This window comes from Ictidomys tridecemlineatus, chromosome 4, assembly GCF_052094955.1.
Source record: "Ictidomys tridecemlineatus isolate mIctTri1 chromosome 4, mIctTri1.hap1, whole genome shotgun sequence".
NCBI classification, from domain to species: domain Eukaryota; kingdom Metazoa; phylum Chordata; class Mammalia; order Rodentia; family Sciuridae; genus Ictidomys; species Ictidomys tridecemlineatus.
In genome coordinates, this window is record NC_135480.1 from 101,939,821 (window position 1) to 101,961,491 (window position 21,671).

The 21,671-nt window shown below is 54.5% G+C and overlaps 1 protein-coding gene across 38 annotated transcripts in view; it reads left to right on the forward strand.

Moving 5' to 3' along the window:
* The window catches only part of Phldb1 (pleckstrin homology like domain family B member 1), a 47,683-nt gene that overhangs the window by 14,680 nt on the left and 11,332 nt on the right, over window positions 1-21,671 (forward strand). For 8 of the 38 annotated variants that reach the window (XM_078047087.1, XM_078047109.1, XM_078047089.1 and 5 more), the window contains 16 exons: window positions 1,439-1,564; window positions 3,239-4,590; window positions 7,445-7,726; window positions 8,153-8,293; window positions 8,372-8,509; window positions 11,017-11,145; window positions 11,492-11,647; window positions 14,948-15,058; window positions 15,218-15,307; window positions 15,844-15,987; window positions 17,536-17,703; window positions 18,124-18,264; window positions 19,812-19,952; window positions 20,079-20,181; window positions 20,630-20,674; window positions 21,323-21,617. In XM_078047087.1, coding sequence (XP_077903213.1) covers window positions 1,439-1,564; window positions 3,239-4,590; window positions 7,445-7,726; window positions 8,153-8,293; window positions 8,372-8,509; window positions 11,017-11,145; window positions 11,492-11,647; window positions 14,948-15,058; window positions 15,218-15,307; window positions 15,844-15,987; window positions 17,536-17,703; window positions 18,124-18,264; window positions 19,812-19,952; window positions 20,079-20,181; window positions 20,630-20,674; window positions 21,323-21,617 — 3,562 coding nt within the window. The remainder of the gene's footprint in view (window positions 1-1,438; window positions 1,565-3,238; window positions 4,591-7,444; window positions 7,727-8,152; window positions 8,294-8,371; window positions 8,510-11,016; window positions 11,146-11,491; window positions 11,648-14,947; window positions 15,059-15,217; window positions 15,308-15,843; window positions 15,988-17,535; window positions 17,704-18,123; window positions 18,265-19,811; window positions 19,953-20,078; window positions 20,182-20,629; window positions 20,675-21,322; window positions 21,618-21,671) is intronic. The other 30 variants (XM_078047085.1, XM_078047086.1, XM_040285323.2 and 27 more) reach the window with 18 other exon arrangements.

Genomic DNA, 21,671 nt, shown 5'->3' on the forward strand with positions numbered 1-21,671 from the left:
AGACTAGAGGAATAGCCAGAGGATGCCATGTCAAAAAGAAACAGGGTTAAAAAAACAAAGAAAGAAAGAAAGAAAGAAAGAAAGAAAGAAACGGGATGGCCAGGCACAGTGGGGCACCTCTGTAATCCCAGTGACTCAGGAGGCTGAGGAAGGAGGATCACAAGTTCAAGACCAGCCTCAGCAACTTAGTAAGGCCCTAGCAACTTAGTGAGACCCTGTCTCAAAATAAAAAATAAAAAAGGGGCTGAGGATGTGACTCAGTGTAAAGCATCCCTGGGTTTAATCCCAGTGCTGAAAAAGGAAGGAAGGAAGGAAGGAAGGAAGGAAGGGAGGGAGGGAGGGAGGGAGGGGATGTGGCTCAAGTGGTAGCGTACGGCCCAGGTTCGATCCTCAACACCACATACAAACAAAGATGTTGTGTCTGCCGAGAGCTAAAAAATAAATATTAAAATTCTCTCTCTCAAAAAAAAAAAAAAAAAGGAAGGAAGAAGAAAGAAAGAAGAAACAGGTGGTAGTTACTCCTTAGATACTCAGAGAGGGTGGCAGTAATCCTGAGGCCACACAGCAAGAAGGAATCTGACTAAACCATGGCTTTTCCCTTGTCTACTATCTCAGAGTTTTTTTTTGTGACTCTGGTAGTTGCTGCCTTTTAAATTAACCCTTTTAGCTGGGCATGGTGATGCATACCTGTAATCCCAGTGATTTGGGAGGCTGAGGCAGAAGGATCAAGGCCAGCCTGGGCAATTTAGTGAGATTCTTTCTTGAAATTAAAAATAAAAAGGGCTGGAGGGCTGGGGATGTGGCTCAGGGATCAAGTTCTTGCCTAGCATGCATGAAGGCCTGGGTTCAATACCCAGCACTGAAAAAAAAAAAAAAGAAAAGAAAACCAAACTGCTGGACATGTGGGGATGTAGCTTATTGGTAAGGCACCCTGGGTTCAATCCCTAGTACTGGAAAAACAGTAAAAAACAGACTAACCGTTCTATTCAGAAGATGTTTGGATGTATCATGAATCTAGGTTGGGGGTAGGAGGATGTGGTGCTCATGTTCTCTGAAGAACTTTCTCCACTGATGATATTTTTCACACATGGTCTTTTTAGCTCGGTAAGCTCAGTGGTATGGTCCCATTTTTCTGAGGAGAGAAGTAGAGTTGGAGGTGAAGTAACTTCACTGAAAGATCTCACAGGTGGTAGTGAGAAGAGGAATTAAGAGGATGTAGTTTGGGGACTTGCCTGCCAGTGTTCTTTCTACTCTGCTCTGTGCTGTGGAGCCCCACATGGGCCCAGCTCAGGGACAGGCAGGGTCAGGTGTGCATTGTGGGGACACTGTAAGTATAGGTGGGAACTGCTTTTTGGAGCTGGGGGTGAACCTACTTGTGCTGCGGGTTGGGATGGCTTTGGCCCTGCTTGTCCCTTGCAAGCATTTGCTTTCTCTGCAGGCTGCATGTTGTGCCTGGGTCAGTCCACCTTCCTCCGCTTTAACCACCCTGCTGAAGCCAAGTGGATGAAGAGCATGATTCCAGCAGGGGGCCGGGCTCCTGGGCCCCCCTACAACCCTGGCTCTGGTAGGTGTCTAGCCTGGGCAGGGAGGTGCTGGATTGGTGGTACCCCTTTGACCTCTTCTCGCCCACTTCAACCATTCTTACAGTGTTAGGGTGGGACAATATACAGGGTCTGGTCTCGCTGCTACCTACCATAGTCTGCTGGAGAAGGCCAGGCAGAGGGGCTACTGGGAGAGAGCCGAGGCAGTGCTGCTTGGCTGAAATTGGGAATTGATGTACCTTGAGGGATAGAGGGGTCTGCCAGACTTTATCCTACTGACCTAGAAGAGGCCACTCAGTGTCTGGGACCCTGCCTTCTTGTGATACCACCAGGAACCTCACCCTCAAGAATGGCCTGAGCATTAGGTTGAACCCCCAGTAAGCCCTGGTGGGGCCCACCTGCTGGTGATCATGTTCTTGGGTCCTACCCAACCCTCAGGCCTTGCCATGCTCGACGATGACTCAGAGGAGCAGCTGCAGTTTGTGTGTGAATTATTGATCCCCAGAGGAGAATCGGTGATTGTTCTAGGAACCAACACAGGCCTCCTCAGCCAGCTGCCTAGGGGTGGGGGGCAGTGAGTCTGCCTCTCTAGACTTTGCAGTGGCATTCAATGGCTGCAGGGCTATAGGTGCCAATGAAGCTATGGGGCAGATGGACACATGTGTCTGGGACATCTGGTAGAGTAGTTATCGGTGACCTAAATGTATAGTCCGGGAACTTGAAGAAAGTTGAGTGGTCATTGGGATCAACACTATTCATGACAACCCCATCTGACTGTGTTGCACACAGTCCCAGAATTTGGACCCATGCTCTGTCTTGCATAGGAGTTCCTTTCTCCTCTTTCTCAACCCCAGTCTCTTCTAGTCCCCTGGGAGCACAGAAGCCTAGATTCCTAGTCCACTCCCTGTTTAATTTTACCCTGCCTCCACCCCAGCCTTGTTATGCCACTTCTCAGAGCTGTTTGAGGCAATGGTTCCAGGGACTGCAGTCCCCTGGTTGGTTGACAAGGGGCCAGGCAAAGGCAGGCTCTTGCTGGTGTGGCTTAATGGGATAATTGGAGGCATTGAGCTGCACCTCGTGGCTGGCCAGCAGGGCTTCCAGGAACCAGCCATTAGCACTGAATCCCTCCCCTGCCTCTGATTGGACAGAGCGCTCCAGAGCACAATTCTTGCCCAGCCCTGAGGCTTTGTTTTTTTTCCCTGGGTCTCTGGCTGCTGTGTTGGGAGGAAATGATGTCCTATTAGAGTAGGAGGCCCTGGAACTTCTGGCCCACTCCACAGTAGGTCCCATCTCCTTTGCAGAATGCCCCGTTACCCTTCCTGAAGAGAAATGTAAGGACGATGAGAAAACCAAGGCAGGAAGGAGTCTAGTCCAGGGGCAAGTTGGCAAAAACTAGGCTTAGATGTATCCTGACATTTTGCTAACTTTGTCTTATGTCATAAAATGTTAGAGCCAGGAGGGTCCTGCCCATCTTCTTCCTTTACAAAAAGGAGACACTGAGGGCAAGTAACTTGGCTAAGGATACAGAGCACAGCAGTGGCAGAGCTGGCTGGTGCCAGCACCTGGTGAAGAACCCAGATATCCTGGCTTCTTCAGATCTGGGCTAGGAAGAGGTGGGGTGGTGTCCTTGCTCTTGTGCATATGTAGCTTCCAAAGCCCAAGGCCAGAGCCTGAGACCTCTTTGCTTTTTCCCTCAGCTGAATCAGAAAGTCTGGTGAATGGGAACCATACCCCACAGCCTGCAACCCGGGGACCCCCAGCTTGTGCCAGCCACAGTTCTTTAGTGAGCTCCATTGAGAAGGACCTGCAGGAAATCATGGACTCACTGGTGCTAGAGGAACCTGGAGCTGCTGGCAAGAAGCCTGCTGCAACCTCCCCACTGTCGCCAATGGCTAATGGTGGCCGCTACCTGCTGTCCCCTCCAACCAGCCCTGGGGCCATGTCTGTGGGCTCTAGCTATGAGAACACCTCTCCAGCCTTCTCACCACTCTCTTCACCAGCCAGCAGTGGGAGCTGTGCCAGCCATTCACCCAGTGGGCAAGAGCCAGGACTGTCTTCTGTCCCCCCACTGGTGCCTGCTCGCTCATCCAGCTACCATTTGGCCCTGCAGCCCCCACAGTCCCGCCCAAGTGGTGCCCGCTCCTCTGAGAGTCCCCGGCTGGGTAGAAAAGGAGGTCATGAGAGGCCTCCCAGCCCTGGCCTCCGTGGGCTATTGACTGATAGCCCTTCAGCCACGGTCTTGGCAGAAGCCCGCAAAGCCACTGAGAGTCCCCGACTGGGAGGGCAGCTGCCTGTGGTAGCTATCAGCCTGAGTGAATACCCAGCTGCCGGTGCCCGCAGCCAACCCACCAGCATTCCTGGCAGCCCCAAGTTCCAGTCTCCAGTTCCTGCTCCTCGCAACAAGATCAGCACACTCCAGGACCGCCCTCCAAGCCCTTTCCGTGACCCTCCCAGCACGGAGAGGGTATTGACAACGAGTCCCTCTCGCCAACTGGTGGGCCGAACATTTTCAGATGGGTCAGCTACCCGCACCCTGCAGCCTCCTGAGAGTCCCCGCCTGGGTCGGCGGGGCCTGGACAGTATGCGAGAACTCCCTCCCTTGAGCCCATCTCTGTCCCGACGAGCTCTCTCCCCACTACCTGCTCGGACCACCCCAGATCCCAAGCTCACCAGGGAGGTAGCAGACAGTCCACGGCCCCGGCGGTGGGCAGCCCATGGAGCTTCACCGGAGGACTTCTCCCTGACTTTGGGGACACGAGGCCGCAGAACACGGAGTCCCTCACCCACCCTGGGGGAGTCCTTGGCACCTCGCAAGGGCAGCTTCAGTGGCAGGCTGAGCCCAGCCTATAGTCTGGGTTCTCTTACTGGGGCTTCGCCACGCCAGAGTCCTCATGCCCAGAGGAAGCTCTCCAGTGGGGACTTGCGGGTACCTGTCACTCGGGAAAGGAAAAATAGCATCACAGAGATCAGTGACAATGAAGATGACCTCCTGGAGTACCACCGGCGGCAGCGCCAAGAGCGGCTCCGGGAGCAGGAGATGGAGAGGCTGGTGAGCAGATGCCAGGGAGACTGCCACCATCCAAGGCAGGGTCTCTGCCAGGGTGTGGGCAGGCCAGCTGGCAGAGCAAGGGGGCCCTTGGATAGGGCCTGGGCTTATGCATCCCCAACTTCAGGATACACCGTAATGACTAGTATCTCATAGTTTTGGTGCCCTGAAGAGTAACTTTGAAACCTCTAAGGCTTTATTTTAAATTCTTGCTAATTTTGCATATATTCTACAACAGAGCATTTGTTTTAATGTATAAACTAAGTTTTAATTATTTACCCCAGTACAATGAATCTTTAGGAAAGCATACCACTTATTTTTTTTAATATTTATTTTTTAGTTTTAGTTATGGTGAGGCCTTGTATCTCTCAGTTTGAGAAGCAGGTTGTGGGGATGAAAAGGCTGAGGCCCAAAGAGGGAATTGGATTTTCTGAAGTAATACAACAAGTTTTGGCAAAGTTGGAATTGGAACCCAAATCTGCTGTCTTTCCATCTCTGTCTGGGGCTTTTTCACTCCGTTTTGGTACTGGGGATTGAACTCATGGGCACTCCACTACTGCCTGCCCCATCCCTATTTATTTATTTATTTATTTTGTTTTGAGAGAGGGTCTTGTTAAGTTTACCAGGCTGACCTTAAACTTGTGATCCCCCTGTCTCAGCCACCCCAGTAGCTGAGGTACAGGTGTGCGCCACAATGTCCAGCTTGAGGCTTGTTCTTTTTTTGGTACTGGGGATTGAACCCAGAGGTGCTGAACCACTGAGCCACATCCCCAGACTTTTATTTGTTGTATTTTGAGACAGGATCTCATTAAGTCGATAAATTGCTGAGGCTGACTTTGAACTTGTGATCTCTTGCCTCATCCTCTGAGCTTCTGCGATTATAGGCATACACCACAGTGTTTGGCCACCCTGGGATCTCTTCCTTTGAGGGGCAGTGAGCTTGGCTCCAGACACAGGCAGAGTTCCCCAACTCTTCCGGCATTGAGGCTTGTTCTTTAGAATAGCTCCTGGTCCTTCTTTCTTGCTTCTTTTTGACCTCTACAAATGGAAGGCAGCTGCTCATCTCAGCGCCAGCAGGATAACTGGGAGTATGGTAGCAGGGAATAGGGAAAGAACAGGGTGGGCAGCCCCTGGCTGGCATGTGTGATTGTGACCTATGCGTCTGCATGTGTGCATGTGGGTGCATGCAGGGCTGGGTGTGGCTCTGGGCAGCTGTGTTGGAGTTGGCATTTGAGCTAGGTTGGGGCCAGGGATTCTCCAGATAGTACAAGGAGCTCCAGAGGCTCTGGCCAATGTATACATACTTGAGCCCACATACAGGAAAATGGATTCTGCTCACTTTCCCTTGAGAGTGGAAGCATGGGGTTCCTGAGGGCCCAGGAACTATGGGATTGGTTTAAGGAGAGGAACTGGAACTGGAGACCCTTTGGGAAGAAGCTAGACAGTTTGGGGAGAGGGTGTGCAACAGTGTGCTTCTGCTGGGTGGGAAGTGGGCTCCTGGTCTTTCCCAATGCTCCATCTTCAGTCACTGTTTGGCTCTGGCCTACACCACAGTGCTTGGCCACCCTGGGATCTCTTCCTTCGAGGGGCAGTGAGCTTGGCCCCAGACACAGGCAGAGTGCCTCAACTCTTCCACTGAGCCTCCCCACCCCCATCCCGTCACACCGGCACACCTTACCACCAGCCCTGACCTGCCCCACCTGCCACTTTAAGTCTTGGAGGCTGCCCGCCCTGCCCCTCCCACCCCAACCAGGCTGCTTATCTGGGTCCTAGGGCGGGGGCAGGGCATGGGCCCAGCCTTCTGGGTGCTGGGATTCTGTTCCTGCATTTTTTGCCATGGAACCCGGCAAGCAGCAGGAGGAAAACCGGGTAAGTGTGGAGGGGTGAGGAGTCATGGCTGAACTGTGTGTAGTCGGAAACCTTTGAAGAGGTTAACAGACCCCAGAGGGCCATGGGAGGCTCAGCACCAGGAGTCAGAGCTGGAGTATTGTGAATGGAGACTGGGACGCTGATCAGGAGCATGGTTGCACTATTTGTCCTCACATCTCCATCTTCTGAGAGGTGACTGCTTCTTGATGTGTGTAGGGAAGGCTGTAAGTGTCAGGGCCACAGAGCACTTGTATCTGGGTCTGCACATTCAACAGTTAGCAGCAGCCCTCCCTGCTGGTAAGGAGTCTGAGGGTGGCTTGGAGCTGGGATGGGGATAGAGAGGACTGGGTCTCAGCTGTACCTCTTTTTCATGTGTGTCTGGGCTGAGTGTCAGGTCCTGTGGGCCCCTGGGTCTGCTTCCCAGCCTGTCTGTCTGCTGGTGCCCACCCAGCTGTATGTGGACTATGTTTATCTGTGTGAGTATGTATTTGTGCATGTCAGGGCTGGTGTCTGCGTGTGTATCTACCTGTTAACGTAGGGCTAGTGCACACGTTGCATCTGCACCTGCCTGTGTGCATATCCGTGTGTCATTGTGCCCTTGTGCGTAAGATCTGTGTGTACCTGTGTCAGCGTGAGCACCTGAGTTGACATGTGTCTCATTGTGGTCTTCAGTCTGACTACCCATATGTCTCTGTGTGTGTTCAGGTGTGTCCTTGTGACCACGTGGAAGCCCCATCCTGGGATAGAATGAGAAGGGAGAGGAAACAGGAAGATAGGAGGGGCTGGCCACATGGACAGGTGGCACACAGGCTGGTTCCTTATGTCCACTTCTGGGGCACTCACCTTGCCTTGGTCTCCCACAGTTCTTGGGGCTGGTGCTCTCCTGACTTGATGCTGGGCCCCATGCATTTAGCATTTAGTGTTCCAGCTCTCCCTCCCCGCAGGGCTCGGCCTCTCCCTTATGCCCTGTTCTGTCTACCCTTCCCAGGAGCGCCAGCGCTTGGAGACCATCCTGAACCTGTGTGCTGAGTACAGCCGGGCTGATGGGGGACCAGAGGCCGGGGAGCTGCCCAGCATTGGGGAGGCCACTGCAGCTTTGGCACTGGCAGGTCGGAGGCCCTCACGAGGCTTTGCCGGGGCCATTGTGGCCTCTGGACGGAGCAGCGAGGAGCCTGGAAGTGCTGCCCAACGCCTGTGGGAGAGCGTGGAGCGCTCAGATGAAGAAAATCTCAAGGAGGAGTGCAGTAGCACAGAGAGCACCCAGCAGGAGGTGGGGTGGGCTGAGGGACTCCACTGGATGAGGGGCAGGGCCAGGGCACCAGAGGGAGGCTGGTGTGGTGAATGCCAGGACTCAATGGGAGGGAAGTAATGAAGTCATTGTTTGGGAAGAGACCAGAGACCAGAGGTGTAGAAATGAGGAGGCAAGGAAAAGAACAGAGGTGGTGTTGACTTTCCCGAGTTATTAATAGGCTTTTCACCTGCCTTTCCTTGGGGCCCCACCCAGGCCTGGCACTCTGGTAAATCTTTATTCCCTGAGGCTGAGCTTTTATGGCTTCCCTGGCAGGCAGGCGGGTAGCCTCCTGTCTCAGTTCAACCACTCTTTCTAAGTGCCCTGAAGAATATATGGTTTGGTCTCTTAATCTGTTATCTTGGAAGGCACTGGGCATCCTTGGCTGATGGCTGCCCTCCCCTCCAGCATGAAGATGCACCTAGCACCAAGCTCCAAGGAGAGCTGCTAGCCCTAGAAGAGGAGCGGGCTCAGGTGTTGGGGCGTGTGGAGCAGCTCAAGGTCCGCGTGAAGGAGCTAGAGCAGCAGCTACAAGAAGCGGCCAGAGAGGTGAGCTGGCTGGTAGGGTACAGACCCCTACAGGGTCCCGAGTTCTGTTTTAATAGGGATCTTGGTATCTACCTCTAGGCCGAAATGGAGAGGGCGCTGCTGCAGGGGGAGAGGGAAGCAGAGCGGGCACTGCTGCAGAAGGAGCAAAAGGCAGTAGACCAACTACAGGAGAAGCTGGTGGCCTTGGAGACTGGCATCCAGAAGGAGAGAGACAAGGTAATCCACACCTGGTCCAGCTTGGTGCTGGGAACCAGTGACCCAGGAGAGAAGGAGAAATGCCTTCCCTGGGGCCCTGAACCCCTCACCTTATGATCCACCCTGCATACCAGGTGGTTTCTGTGGTCCTCGAGGGCCAGGGGCCTAGTCCTCTCTGGAAGGTACCAGCTTGAAGGGTGCTGCCTGGGGCTGGGCTGGTGTTTGTGGTCTTCTCTGTCTGGGTCTCTGTGCTACCTCTGGGTGCCTGGGTTCCTGCCATTCTGGGCCCTTCACGGCCCTTTTAGGAAGTGCCAGGGCCCCTTCTTGGGCAGTGAGTACAGCTGGAGGGACTTGTGCTGGGAGCTGATTCAAGTTTGGGTCCCGCCATCTGGAGGACACTTTCCTCCAGCATGCCTCAGATGCTTAGGTTGTGGTCTTTGGGAGATGGTCCACAGGCCTCTGCTTCCCAAGTCTTCAGAATCTGCACCCTCCCATCTCAGATGGTCCCAGCTCCTGCCCCTGCCCCTTTCAGATTTCGTGCCAGCCTGCAGGGGCCGCTCCATCCCACAGGGGCCATTCCAGCATGTCCAAGATGCCCAACAACGTGCCAAAAGCTCTGAAGTGGAGAGGGGTCATCTATTTCTGGATTTGACAGTATTTTTCCAAGAATTAAATTTTCCCTTTGGATTTTTTGAGAGTATCTTCCTCTTGCCCTCAATTTTGAAAGTCTTAAAAATTCTTTTTTTTTTTTTTTTTTTTTTTTTTGAGCTTTGGCTCTGGCCCCCAAAACCACACTCCCAAATTCTGTGCCAAATTAACTCCATGCTTGTCAACCAAGCCTGCACTAACGCCCTGTCTAATCACTGTCCTGGGCTCTCCGCATGCCCCTAACTGCCAGGCCACCCAGGCAGGGCTGAGCCACGCCTGCTTTTGCACTAACTCCACAGGTGCCTTCGTGCCCTGACCTCTCCCTTCTAATATTGTCTCCTTCTTGATGTGGGATCTTATGGTTTTGATCAGAAAGGAAGTCGCAGGAGGGCACAGCAGCTAAACTTTTCTCTATGGGGCATTGGCAGAAGGGCTATAAAGGTGGTGGTGGGGGGGGGGATGGTTGGCTCAAGATCTGCTCAGCCTGAACAGCCCCTCCCACTGGACAGTTAGCAGCTTCCTGCAGAGCAGGGGGAGGCAGGCTGTACTCCTTCAACCACCTGCCCTCTGGAGATGAGGGGTAAGGAGGTCCAGTTGTGGGCATGGCCTTGGAGGGATTGGACAGGACCTCTGTGTCAACTCAGTGGCTCCCCACTTAGTTTTCCCAAATCCACATACCCCAATCAGAAGAAGGGGTAGCCTCTCCCATCCTTCCCCCACCCGCTAGAGGCCATCTAGAACACAGGTTATTTTAAAGGCAGGGTCCAAGAATGTGGAAGTGCCTGGACCCCAGGAGCTTCTGATAAGGGCCTTCTTTTGGAGATGGGTAGGTGGGTGGGTGGTGTGGAGGGAAGAGGCGGGGTGAGTGGTGGAGTGCAGTGTAGGGGCTCACTCTCAGGGATGAAGCTCAACATTTCATGAGGAACCTGCCTGTCCTCACTTCTCATTGACTTGAGATTGCTTGGAGGCCTGGGCTTTGCCTTCTCTCTGGGCCCAGCTGTTTGAGGTTGTGGCAGTGAAGGTGCTGTTGGTGATGGTGGTAGTGATGGTGGTGGTGGAAAAGGTTCATTTGTTTTCCCTTTACAGCCCTCAGCCCATGGCCCCACTTTGGCTTTGGTGTCAGTAATCACAGTTTCTCCTTTGCCTGTCCTTTAGAGGGGTGACTCACCAACTCCTCCCCTCGTCCCCCTTGCCGCCCTCAGAGTGTCATCTCGCCCAGACAGAGCCATCCACCTCCTCTCTGTACCCACTCCCGGGGCTCCTATTACCATGGCAACGGCCGAACTAATTGTAACCCTCATCCCTGCTGAAATTCAGCCTGCAGAGCTGGCACCCCACCCCCACCCCGAGCAGGAGGGGAGGGCAGCCAGGGTGTTGGGCTGGGGTCCCCTTGCTGCATTGCTGTAGCTCTAACATCCTCCCCAGCCCCTGGATTTAACTCATCACTCCTCTTTCTCCCTGGGTTAAATTTTGGTCTCTGGGCAGCGCGTGGAGCTTGAGGCTCTGCTTCACCAGGTAGAATCAACTTTGACCTTGACTGGTTTGGAGAGGCAACAGAAGGCCTTACGTTAATATCTACCCAGACATTCCTAGTTCAAGGAACTCCAAGAGACCAAAATTTCCACCCTGCCCTACACCTGTGCCTGTCTTACACTGTCCTCTGCGCCACTGAGCCCTGTTTTACACCTTTGCTTCTGGCCTGTCTCCCTCTACCTCCACCCTGTTCACTTTCCCTTTCTGCCCTCTTCTTCCTTCTCTTTGATTTCTTGTCCCGCTCGCGGTCTCGCGCTGCGCCCGCGCCCCTCCCCCGCCGGGCCGGAGTTGAGGAGTGTGTGTTCTCTCTCCCCTGTGCCCCGCCTCCCTCCCCTCCCGCCGACCAGGAGAGGGCGGAGCTGGCCGCGGGACGGAGGCACCTGGAGGCCCGCCAGGCGCTCTACGCCGAGCTCCAGACGCAGCTCGATAACTGCCCCGAGTCAGTGCGGGAACAGTTACAGGAGCAGCTGAGAAGGGTCAGTTCCACCAGCCCCCTCCCCCGGCCCCCGCGGGCCACCGCCCAGACAGAAGAGAGGAGAGCAGTGGGACGGGACCGCCTGGCCCCTGCAGTACCTGCCGGACACCAGGGTCGGTGCTGTGGCTTGGAGGGGACCGGCAAGGTTGGGGGGGATCAGCGCTCCAGACTGTGATGCCCGCTAAAGGCGCACAGCCGAACAGAGCAGAGGGAGTTGGGTGGGGGCAGGTGCCTTCCCTAGTTTTCCCGGGTGCAGCCCCCCAAACCCACACCTCTGTGGCCTGGCCTTCCTGGCCCAGAGTGGCATTGTGAGCACCACCCAATTCCCGATGTCGCTGTCGTTGAAGGAGGCAGAGGCCCTGGAGACGGAGACAAAGCTCTTTGAAGACTTGGAGTTCCAGCAGCTGGAGCGCGAGAGCCGCGTGGAGGAGGAGCGCGAGTTGGCGGGCCAGGGGCTGCTGCGGAGCAAGGCCGAGCTGCTGCGCAGTGTCGCCCAGAGGAAGGTGTGTCCCGTCCACTCCTGCTGAGGGCGGCCCGTGGGGAAGGGGGCTGGAGGCCAGTAACCTGCTGAAATCGAAGTTGGTGATGTAATGAGAGTTAACTTTACTTTTGAGGGCTGGGGATGTGGCTCAGCGGTAGCGCGCTCGCCTGGCATGCGTGCGGCCCGGGTTCGATCCTCAGCACCACATACCAACAAAGATGTTGTGTCCGCCGAGAACTAAGAAGTAAAAATTAAAAATTCTCTAAAAACAAAACAAAAAAAAAAACTTTACTTTTGAGGCCTCATTTCCCTGTCTGTAGTATTAGAAGTATAACAAGATTCTATGAGAATTAGTATGTAGAGGCAGAACAGGACATGATGGTAGAAAGTGCTCAACATAGGATGGCTAAAATTAAGCTCTGACTCCCCTCAGTCTTCCAGTAGAAAGTGGCGTCGGCTCACCTTGAGAGTTGGGCACTGATTGGTCAGAGAAGTAAAAGATGGAGGTGGAGAGCTGGGCATGGTGGCCCAAGCCTGTAATCCCAGCCACTTAGAGGCCAGGCCGAGGCAGGAGAATCAAAAATCCAAGACCTGCCTTGGAAACTTGGTGAGACCCTGTCTCAAAAAAAAAAAAAAAAGAAAGGGCTGGAATGTAGCTCGGTGGCGGAGTGCCCCTGGGCTCAATCCCTAGAACCTCCCCCTCCACAAAAAGAGGAAGAAGAAGAAGAGGAGAAAGATGAAGTGGAAGAGGAAGAGGCTTGCTCCTGTCATTATTTATTTATTTTAGTTTTGGGCATTGAACCCAGGGCCCCTCCTTCATGCATGCTAAACACATACTCTACCACTATCCCCAGTCCTGCCCTTGCCCATGTAAGGCTGGGACACATATAGAGACCTATGATCTGAATATTAGAGCTAGCTGGGGCCCTAGGATAGGCATCTTCTAGATTCCATCTCTGGTTCAGTCTCCACATGGCTGAGGTATAAATCAAGGGTATTGAGTATTGTGTTCTGGTGGGTTCTGCTGCACTAGTGCTCTGATAATCTGCTTTTGATCTCAGCCAGACCAGGCACAAATGGTGACAGGATGATGGGCAGGTGTGTGTTAGGCTGAGGCAGGGGAGGGAATGGAGAAGATAGACCAGGTGGTTCATATGCTCTTGGCTGAGCCTCAAGCTCGTGCATCCATATACAAGCATTGCAGTTTGCCTGGCTGGAATGAGTGTGGAAGGTAAGGATGCAGATCTAGGGAACAGTGTCCAAAAGTGGTAAGTTGGGGGACTGGATGGTGGCAAAAGTGGAGCTGCTGGACCTCCCAAGTCCAGAGAGTCCATGCTTTCTTCCCAGAGCTGCATCCACTTTCCAATGTAAGGCTGATGCAAGGAAAGAAGAAAACTGGCATTTCCCAAACCCATAGGTGTGTGCCAGGGACCCTGCCAGGAGGCCTCCTTGCTGTCCTTAGGTCATCTCACAGGTGCTCTTATTCTCTTTTTATAGACAAGGAAACTAGGACCTGCAGAAGCCAAGTTTGTCCAAAGCCTCCCATCTTGGATTTCAGAGTTAGAGTTGGAACCCAGACCAGCTTGGTCCACAATCCATGTTTCTTGTACTGTGGCCCACAGGGTCTAAGGGCTGGCACTTCTTCAACCTCTTTTTCTTTCCTCCTAGAGGAAGTGCAGCAAAGAGCCTTAGATCAACTGATCTTGTGCCTTTGAAGCCCTAGTGGATGTGAGCTCAGGAAGTCTGGGAGGGGTCAGTGGTAGTGGGCTCTACTTCATTCCTCTCCACGCCCACCATGGCCTCTGGGTGTCCTCAACCATTGAGACCCTGGGGGTCACATTCTTCCCCATGCTCCTCCTGGTGAGCCTTGCCTAATCTTCATCCTGGGCTCCCAGTGTCTCACCCCAGGCTGTGTCTGCCCTGGAGCTCTGTGCTTCTCTGTCCACTCTGGTTCAGAGCGGTTGAAAGCACTGGCCTTGGAATCCAACAGATCTGGTTCTAGCTATACCACTTACTAACTAAACGATGTTTGCTCCTAAATATGTCTGTTTTCACTTATGAAATGAGCATAAGAACACTTGCCTCATAAGATTAAAATGAGGTAACATTTAGCAGAGTTCCTGGCTCCTACTAGATTTTTGGTAAATGGCACTCCTGCTGAGGGTCTGCCTGGCCTGCTGCAGCACTGACTTGAGATGACTCCAGGTTAGGGAGTCATGCCTTCCCCTCCCATGTGTTGCTCTGAAGATGCTTTAAGACCTTCTCTTCCAGAAAACCCTCCTGGGAATAACCCAGCCCATTGTCCCTAGCCCTCATGCTTCCCCCTCACTAGTGTCTTTTTATTTCCTTTCAGCACATGATTGTTGAGTGAGGCACTGTGCTAAGCCCTGTTGGGGTTATAGAGATGGAAAAGACACTGGTCCTGCCCTTGGATCTTATAGTTAGCCAGGGCTGGTGGTGGAGACAGATGTATTCACAAATAGCAATAGGATAAGAAGGGCAGTGAGGTGGAATCATATGAGCACAGAGAAGGGAGCAAAGAAATTGGTGATCAAGGAAGGCTTGTGGTGGGGTAGCATTTGTTCTGGGAGGATGAGGAGACTCAGGATGAGTGGACAAACCCCAGATAGCCCTTTTGGACTGAGGAAGGCCTGAGTCCAGAGGCGCAGAGCTGGGTATACAGCATGCCCAGCTAGGGGTACAGAGGGCCAAGCAGGCAGGAAACTGCAAAGGGTGGGACTGGTTGCCAGGTAAGGAGTTTGTGCTGTAGCCTATGGGTAATGAGAAACCACTGTAAGATTTTGAGGAAAGAGGTAGTATGACCTTAGTTGTGGATTAAAAAAGAAAAGAATTCAAGTTATATATATTCTTTTTAGAAAGATTAGAAAACTCAGATAAAGCCAGAGACCTTTTAGGAAGACATTTTGTGAATGTAGAGTATATCAGAAATTTGAGAGTGGAAGCAGGAGGTTAGTGAGAGGACCCAGCTGGGTGGTGGCTGTGGGTGCATGAGGCAGGAAGCTATTCAGTGTCTCTAGGCTTCAGGAGCCATTGGCTATGGGGTGAGGGAAGGGAGATTTGGGGATCTGGGTTCTGGTGGTAATGCCTGGTGGCAAAGTGTCACTGGTTGAGGGAGGGAGGAGCAGAGATGGAGCTGGCCATGGCAGCCAGGTCTTCCTGGGTTGAGTCAAGGCCAAGGCGAAGAGGTGGTTGATTCCCTTCATTGGAGCCTGGGGTCTCTGGGCAGGAGAGAGTCAGCCATTTCTCACCTTGGGCTCAGCCCCATCTCCCCAGGGCCTGACTAATCACCCCATCTCCTTAGGAGCGCCTGGCCGTCCTGGACAGTCAAGCTGGGCAGATCCGGGCCCAGGCTGTGCAGGAGTCGGAGCGCCTGGCCCGGGACAAGAATGCATCCCTGCAGCTGCTGCAGAAGGTAGCTCCTTGGGTTGGGTGGGGCTTGGGAGTAGGGTGAGTGCAGGGAGCACAGAGGGCTGGGGTGGACCTTTGCCAGCATGGAGCCCCGGTCACAGAGTCCCCCCCTCTATCACCCTTGCCCCCTCTTTCCTCTGACTCTGCCACTTGGGGCTCACAGGAAAAGGAGAAACTGACTGTGCTGGAAAGAAGGTACCACTCACTCACGGGGGGCAGGCCTTTCCCGAAGACCACCTCGACCCTCAAAGAGGTAACATTGTTGGGTCAGCTCCTAGCTTCTGGTCAAGGGAGGGGTCCTGGGAGGCCTGGAGCAACATGTGCCACCTTCACCCCAATGATATCTTCCTGAATGGAGAGATTTGGGGAGTTCCCTGAGGTCTGGGATTGGCTCTCTGTGGCCACCAACTTGCTTCCTGTTAGTTGCTTTCGGGAGTCATCAATCTCATCATTTTGGGGGCTGAATTTTTGTGAGGGGCCTGGTGGACAGCTCAGAGGTTTGGTGGGGTACGGGGCTGTGTGGACTTATCTCAAGGGGCAGGGTAGGGATCAAGGGGTCCTGATGCTGGGGTTCCCTAGGCTATAGTCTGGAGACAAGCTTTCATCTCAGAAGTGGGCATTGAGGCCCCTCAAGCAGTTCTTTCCCCATCTGTACATGCTGTGTGTGAAGTACACCTAGGATAGGTTTCCTGACCTCTCTCCAGCCTTCCTATCTCTTTCATTGCACACGCAGTTTAGGCCTGAGTGGGCTGACTGGGCTGAGCCCCTCACCATGTACCCTCCCTATAGGCTCAGCTGCTCATCTCCGAATCCTCAGAGATGGGGCTGGGGACCAAGGCTCTGGGCCCATTCTCGGGGTCTTCTCAGGCTGGGGTCCCCTCTGTCTCCTTCACCCCGTCTGCTTCCACTCCACTCTGCCTCAAAGCACAAGAGGTAATTGCAGCTAACTGCCTGCTCTTCTTTGCCCGCTGCCTTGTCTGCGTGCCCACTGAGCTCCTGCCTACAGCTCCTCCCTAGGGCCCAGCTGAAGGGCGTGTGATGACTATCCTTTCGCTGGGCAGAGTGTGGGAGTTTGTGTGAGTGTGCCATTTTGTCGTCACAGAGTGCCTGATCAGCCTTTGCAAAATGAGAACATTGATTTGCATATTAAATTTGCATGTATTCTGCATGCCACTCATCAATTTTCACAATACACTGGACACTCTGGCTCATTTTCCCTTTAAGTTACCCCAGAGGACAGTCTGGCTGTGGAGCTCATCCTGCGTGGGTGCCCTGCATAGGGCAGGCCAAGGAATCTATGCTTTGATCCAGCATATATTGTGGGTGCCTGCTGTGCCTCCAGCACATAGATAAGCTCAGGTTCTAAGTATGACTGTCCTTGTCCCCCAACTCAGAGTCAAGTGTGCCAACATCTTTGCAAGTACTTACCCTAGGCAGTGGGCCCATATTCCTGCCAGGGCTTTTAGTTGCTCTTTTTCAGAGGTTGCCTTCTGAGGCCCTAGTGGGGTCTCCACTTACTCGCTCTTTTCCAATTCTGCCCTGGTGAATGTGGTGTGAGGGGCCCTGGGGAACAGTGTGCCCTGTGTTCGATGCTGCCATGTGTGTGCCCTACTGGGGATGCTCAGCGGTTAAGATGAGTAGGGTTTCTAGGTACTGGGTGCTGCTCCTTGTGGGCTTTTGGAAGATCTTCTCTGAGCTTATTCACCTGCCTTAGCCAGGACTCAGGGATGGGCCTTGAGGGTATTCTGGAGACAGTGACTGAATGCCAGTTTGGTCTCCAAAGTAGAGGTCAGGAGGAGCCTTCAGCAGTCAGGCCTCTCCAAGTTTCTTCACTTTCAAAGCCGTCGGTGGCTACCGTGAGCATCCTACTCCTGCTCTGGGCTCTGTTTTGACATGGAGTGATGGCTCTGTGCCTGGCATGGAACGTGGGATGCTAGAGACCTGGTTCAACCCTGTTAACCTTTTTTCTGCCCACCCCCCTCGCCCCCTTGGGCATCCTAGGAGTATGTGAGCCTGGCAGAGGTTTTCCAGCTGTGCTTCCGCTTGGACCCTTATGCTTCTGCCACCTCCGCCAGCGTGCTCACACCGCCCCTGCCTGACAGTGAGGTACCAGCCACCGAGTGTGCCCATCTGTGCCCAAGAGCCTCCTTGTGGATGCCCTCCATTTCCCCTTGGGCCTGGGTGGGGGTGGAGGAACAGCAGGGTCTGTCTTCAGCAAGAAGGGAGAAGGACGTTGGCACAGCAGGGTCAAGACTGGTTCCCTTTCTCCCTTGAGCCTAGGGAGCTGTCCTCAGCTCCTGATGGCCCCAAGAGGAGCGGGCCTTCTGCTCTGGGAAGGCATCCTGCCCAGGGACTCTGGCCGTCCTGGGCTGGACTCTGCTCTGTGCTTCCTCCCTTTCCCTCCCCTGTGGGAAGGGCGTCTCTTGGGTTCCAGTCCCATTAACCTCTTATGTTCCCTTCTGCATCTGGCCTTCCCCCAAGTACGTGACGCTTGAGCAGCTAAAGGTGCTGTGGGGCACCTCACCCACACCCCCAGCCCCCGCGCCGGGCCTGCCTCCCTGGGCCTCTGCCTCTCGGGACCTGGTTCCCGCCACCTGCCTTCCTCCCGCGCTGCCCTCCTCCTTCGCTTCCATCACGCCTTCACCCAAGGTCGGTGGTCTGTGTGTTCTTGCTGCCCCACCATGGCTGGCTGGCTGGCTGTGTGTGTGCCACCCTTGTTTGCCAGCCTTGGCCCTGGGCTGGCCCTAGGGGAGTGCTTGCACGGTGCCTGAGGGCTGGCTGGCTAGCTGGCTGGCAGGTGAGGGTCTGTGTTCTGGGAGCTGTCCCCTGTTTCTCTTTGCCCTTTTAAAGCCAACTGTCATCTCACTGTTTTTCTCTTCCTTTTCTTTATGCTCTCCTTTCTCCCTCCCTCCCTTCCTTTCTTCCCTCACCTCCCTGTCCATCTCTCCCTCCTGACCCTCCTTTATCCTCCTTCCCATCCTCTCCTCCCTGCACCCTCTTCTTCCCATCACCTTTCCCCTCCTGTCCGGGCCCTTCCTCTTCATCCCCACCCTCCACTTGCCCCTTCAGATGGAGAAGCTGCTGCTCCCTGCTGTAGACTTAGAGCAGTGGTACCAGGAGCTGATGGCCGGGTTGGGGACTGGTCCCACTGCAGCCTCCCCTCGCTCCTCCCCCCCGCCTCTGCCCGCCAAAGCTTCCCGTCAACTGCAGGTAACCTCCTCACCATCTAGCCTTCCAAGTCTTGCTCCTGTCTACACTGAGTCCTCCTGCTAATCTCTCAGCTACACAGTGTATTCTGGATAGTGGGCCATCCCAGCATGGCAAGGAGGGCCTCTGGGCCCTGAGAGAGCAATGAGGGACTCTCTGTGGGCAGCTATCTTGGTGTTTAGGACAGCTGGAGGATGAGCCTCCTAAGTCCTAGGGTGACATGATGGAAGGGGGTGGAAGGGGCTTCTCCCCAGAGCTTTCCTCCCAGTATGGGGGCCTGACACACTCTTGGGCCTATTGCAGCTAGAACCAGTGTATCCTTGGAGAACAGTCAGTATTTTGTTCTCCTGATTTCTCAGGAGTGACACTTAGGGACAGAAAAGAAGGGGACATCCCCTTCTGAAGTTGCATCCCCAGACACATGCCCCAGCCTCCTTAGAGTTGCCACAGAGGGCAGGGCCTTCCTGAGCCTGCAGCAAGCTGGTGACCATGGGGCAGGGTGATAGGCAGTCTCCTCCCTAAGCTTTGCCCTACCACCTGCTGCCCTGCCTGAGATTCCACCATTCAGTATTCATTCTTGAGTGAAGGCACTGTACCTCTAAGGCTATGACCTGGGGATTGAACACAGGGACACTTAACCACTGAGCCACATTCCCAACCCTTTTTTTTAATGTTTTAAGTCAGGGTCTCTCTAAATCCTTAGGGCCTCACTGAGTTACTGAGGCTGGCCTTGAACTTGCAAACCTCCTGCCTCAGCCCCCTGAGTTGCTAGGATTACATGTGTTGGCATATGTAATCCATATTTGGCTCCGTGTTCCTTTTGAGAAGTTGGTTCATAGAACATCTGTGGTACCTCTCCTGTGTCCAGCTGCCTTGAGACTCTGACATGGTCTCATTCATTTAATTACCCCCACAGGCCTTTGAGGTGTTGTTAACTCTCACTTCTCACCTTTGAGATGATGTTAACTCTCATTTTACGGATCAAACACTGGGGCATGGAGAAGATGAGTGTTCTTGCCAAGGTGACACGGCTGAAAAGTTGCAGAGAGTCAGGTCTCTTGACTCCAAAGATCATATTCTCTGTGTTAGTGTTGCAAGAGAGCTTGGCAGTTATTTAGTCTAGAGCTGCCCCTTCCTTTTGCAGATAAGGAAGCCAAGGCCCGGAGTCCAGAGGTGCATGGCCTGAGGTCACACAGCCTGTTAGTGCAGAGCTAGGACTGGAAGGACACTGGTCTCCAGTTGGTGTCCTATGCAGATCTGCCTGACTGACATGGACTCCTTGCATGGGTCAATTTACAGTTCCTTTCTCAGACCCAGGGTTGAGTCAAGGATTGGCCTTGGAAGAAATGGTGTGTGAAGGAGGCCTGGCATCTGCAGAGAGCCTCTCCCTCCTGGCCTGGCTGAGGAAGCTCAAGCTCTTGTTAGCTGGAGCCAGAAGGTCTCAGAGGTCCGGTGCCAGGCAATACCTGAGATCACAGCCTGCCTAGGTTACAAAGGGGTGTGACCAGTGGGGGACCCCGAGGTCACAGAGCAGTGTCTTTTTCCTCCAGGTTTACCGTTCCAAGATGGATGGTGAGGCCACCAGTCCCCTGCCCCGGACTCGCAGTGGCCCCCTCCCCTCCTCTTCTGGCTCTTCCTCCTCATCCTCACAGCTCAGCGTGGCTACTCTGGGCCGTAGCCCTTCTCCAAAGGTCTGAGGACAGGGTGATGGGAAAATGGAGACTGCCATGTTGGGAAGAGGCCAAGACCACCCATGCAGGCCTTGGGGGTGAGGTGGGGTGCTGAGCCCCCGTGACGGCCCTCTGTTCCCTCTGTAGAGTGCTCTGCTCACCCAGAATGGCACTGGCAGCCTTCCCCGCAACCTGGCAGCCACATTGCAGGACATTGAGACCAAGCGCCAACTGGCTCTGCAGCAGAAGGGTGAGTGGCCATGGTGCCAGCCCCACTGCTCCCTGGGGGACCCCTCTCCCCACATTTCACAGGCTGTTTTTCCTTCACTGGGTTCTGGACAATAGCAGAAAGGATTTTGATTAGGTGCCTAAGGAAGAGCATCACTGGATATTAAGAAGACTCTAGAACAGGGGACAAAAGGTCTAGGGGGTTGTGACATGTTCTCTCCTAGAGAGTCCAGCCAATAAGGGAAGTGTTTGTTGACCTAAGTAGGTCTAGACATTGCCCTGTCTGGAGGCAGGGGGATGGATTGGATGACCTCCAGAATGGTTCCCTGAGACATTGGCTCCCGGGACCCAGGAGTCCCTGTTGCTCGTTTGCATTTTGGTTGTTTTGAAAAGCCCATGTCTGTGCCTCTCTCTCCTCTCACCCCCTGTGTCTCTCTTCCGTACCCTCTGCCTGGGGTTCCCCACATCAGTCGAGTTGCTTCCTGCCGAGCCCCTCCCAACTGACGACCCAGCAGGTAGAGCGTTGGTCACTGAGGGCATTGCTTTGGCCAGGCATCCCCTGCCCCAGCATCAGCATGATGTGTCCTGCCCAGGGCCCTGCTGCCTGCAGGCAGGCTCCCAGGCCGAGCTGGTCTGGGTGCCCGCTGGCCTTGCCCCTCCAGCTCACCCAGGCTGCCCTCAGCTCTGCTCCTTGTCTCTGGTGCCTTCTGTCCTGCTCTTGTTGCTCTTGCTTCTGCGTTGCAGGGGACTGCATTGGCAACCCGATGCTCCTATGGCTTCCGCATCTCCTTCCTCCCCTAGCAGGCAGTGGGTGCATGTGTCCTGCTCCCCTGTTCAGGCCTTGGTTGAAAGCTGCAGCCAGCTGGCCGTCATGCTGCCAGGGTACCACCTGGACAAGTTTCATGGCCTGTGTGGTCTCGGGATGCTGAAAGGATGCTGAAACCAGACTATGCGCTGTGGCCAGTTGTGCGGGCAGCGAAGCCTGGGCAGGGTTGCTGGTCTGGAGCTGTTGGGGCTTCAGGGAAGCCGGTGCTGGGAGAGGGCTGCCCTGTGTTAACCTCCTCGCTTCCTCCCTCTGTCTGTGATGATTTGTGATGATGCTAGTATCTCCTCTCCTGGTTGGGTGGGGAGCCCACTGTGACTCCCACCTGTCTCTCCTGCAGGGCAGCAGGTGATCGAGGAGCAGCGGCGGCGGCTGGCTGAGCTGAAGCAGAAAGCGGCGGCAGAGGCGCAGTGCCAGTGGGATGCCCTGCATGGGGCAGTGCCCTTCCAGGCAGGCCCCTCGGGCTACCCCCCACTCATGCACCACTCCATCCTACACCACCTGCCAGCCGGGCGGGAGCGTGGTGACGAGGGTGAACACGCCTATGACACACTGAGCCTGGAGAGCTCGGACAGCATGGAGACCAGCATCTCCACTGGGGGCAACTCGGCCTGCTCTCCTGACAACATGTCCAGGTACCTCCGCGCCAGGCCCACCACCTCTGCGCCAGGCCCACCACCTCCGCCATG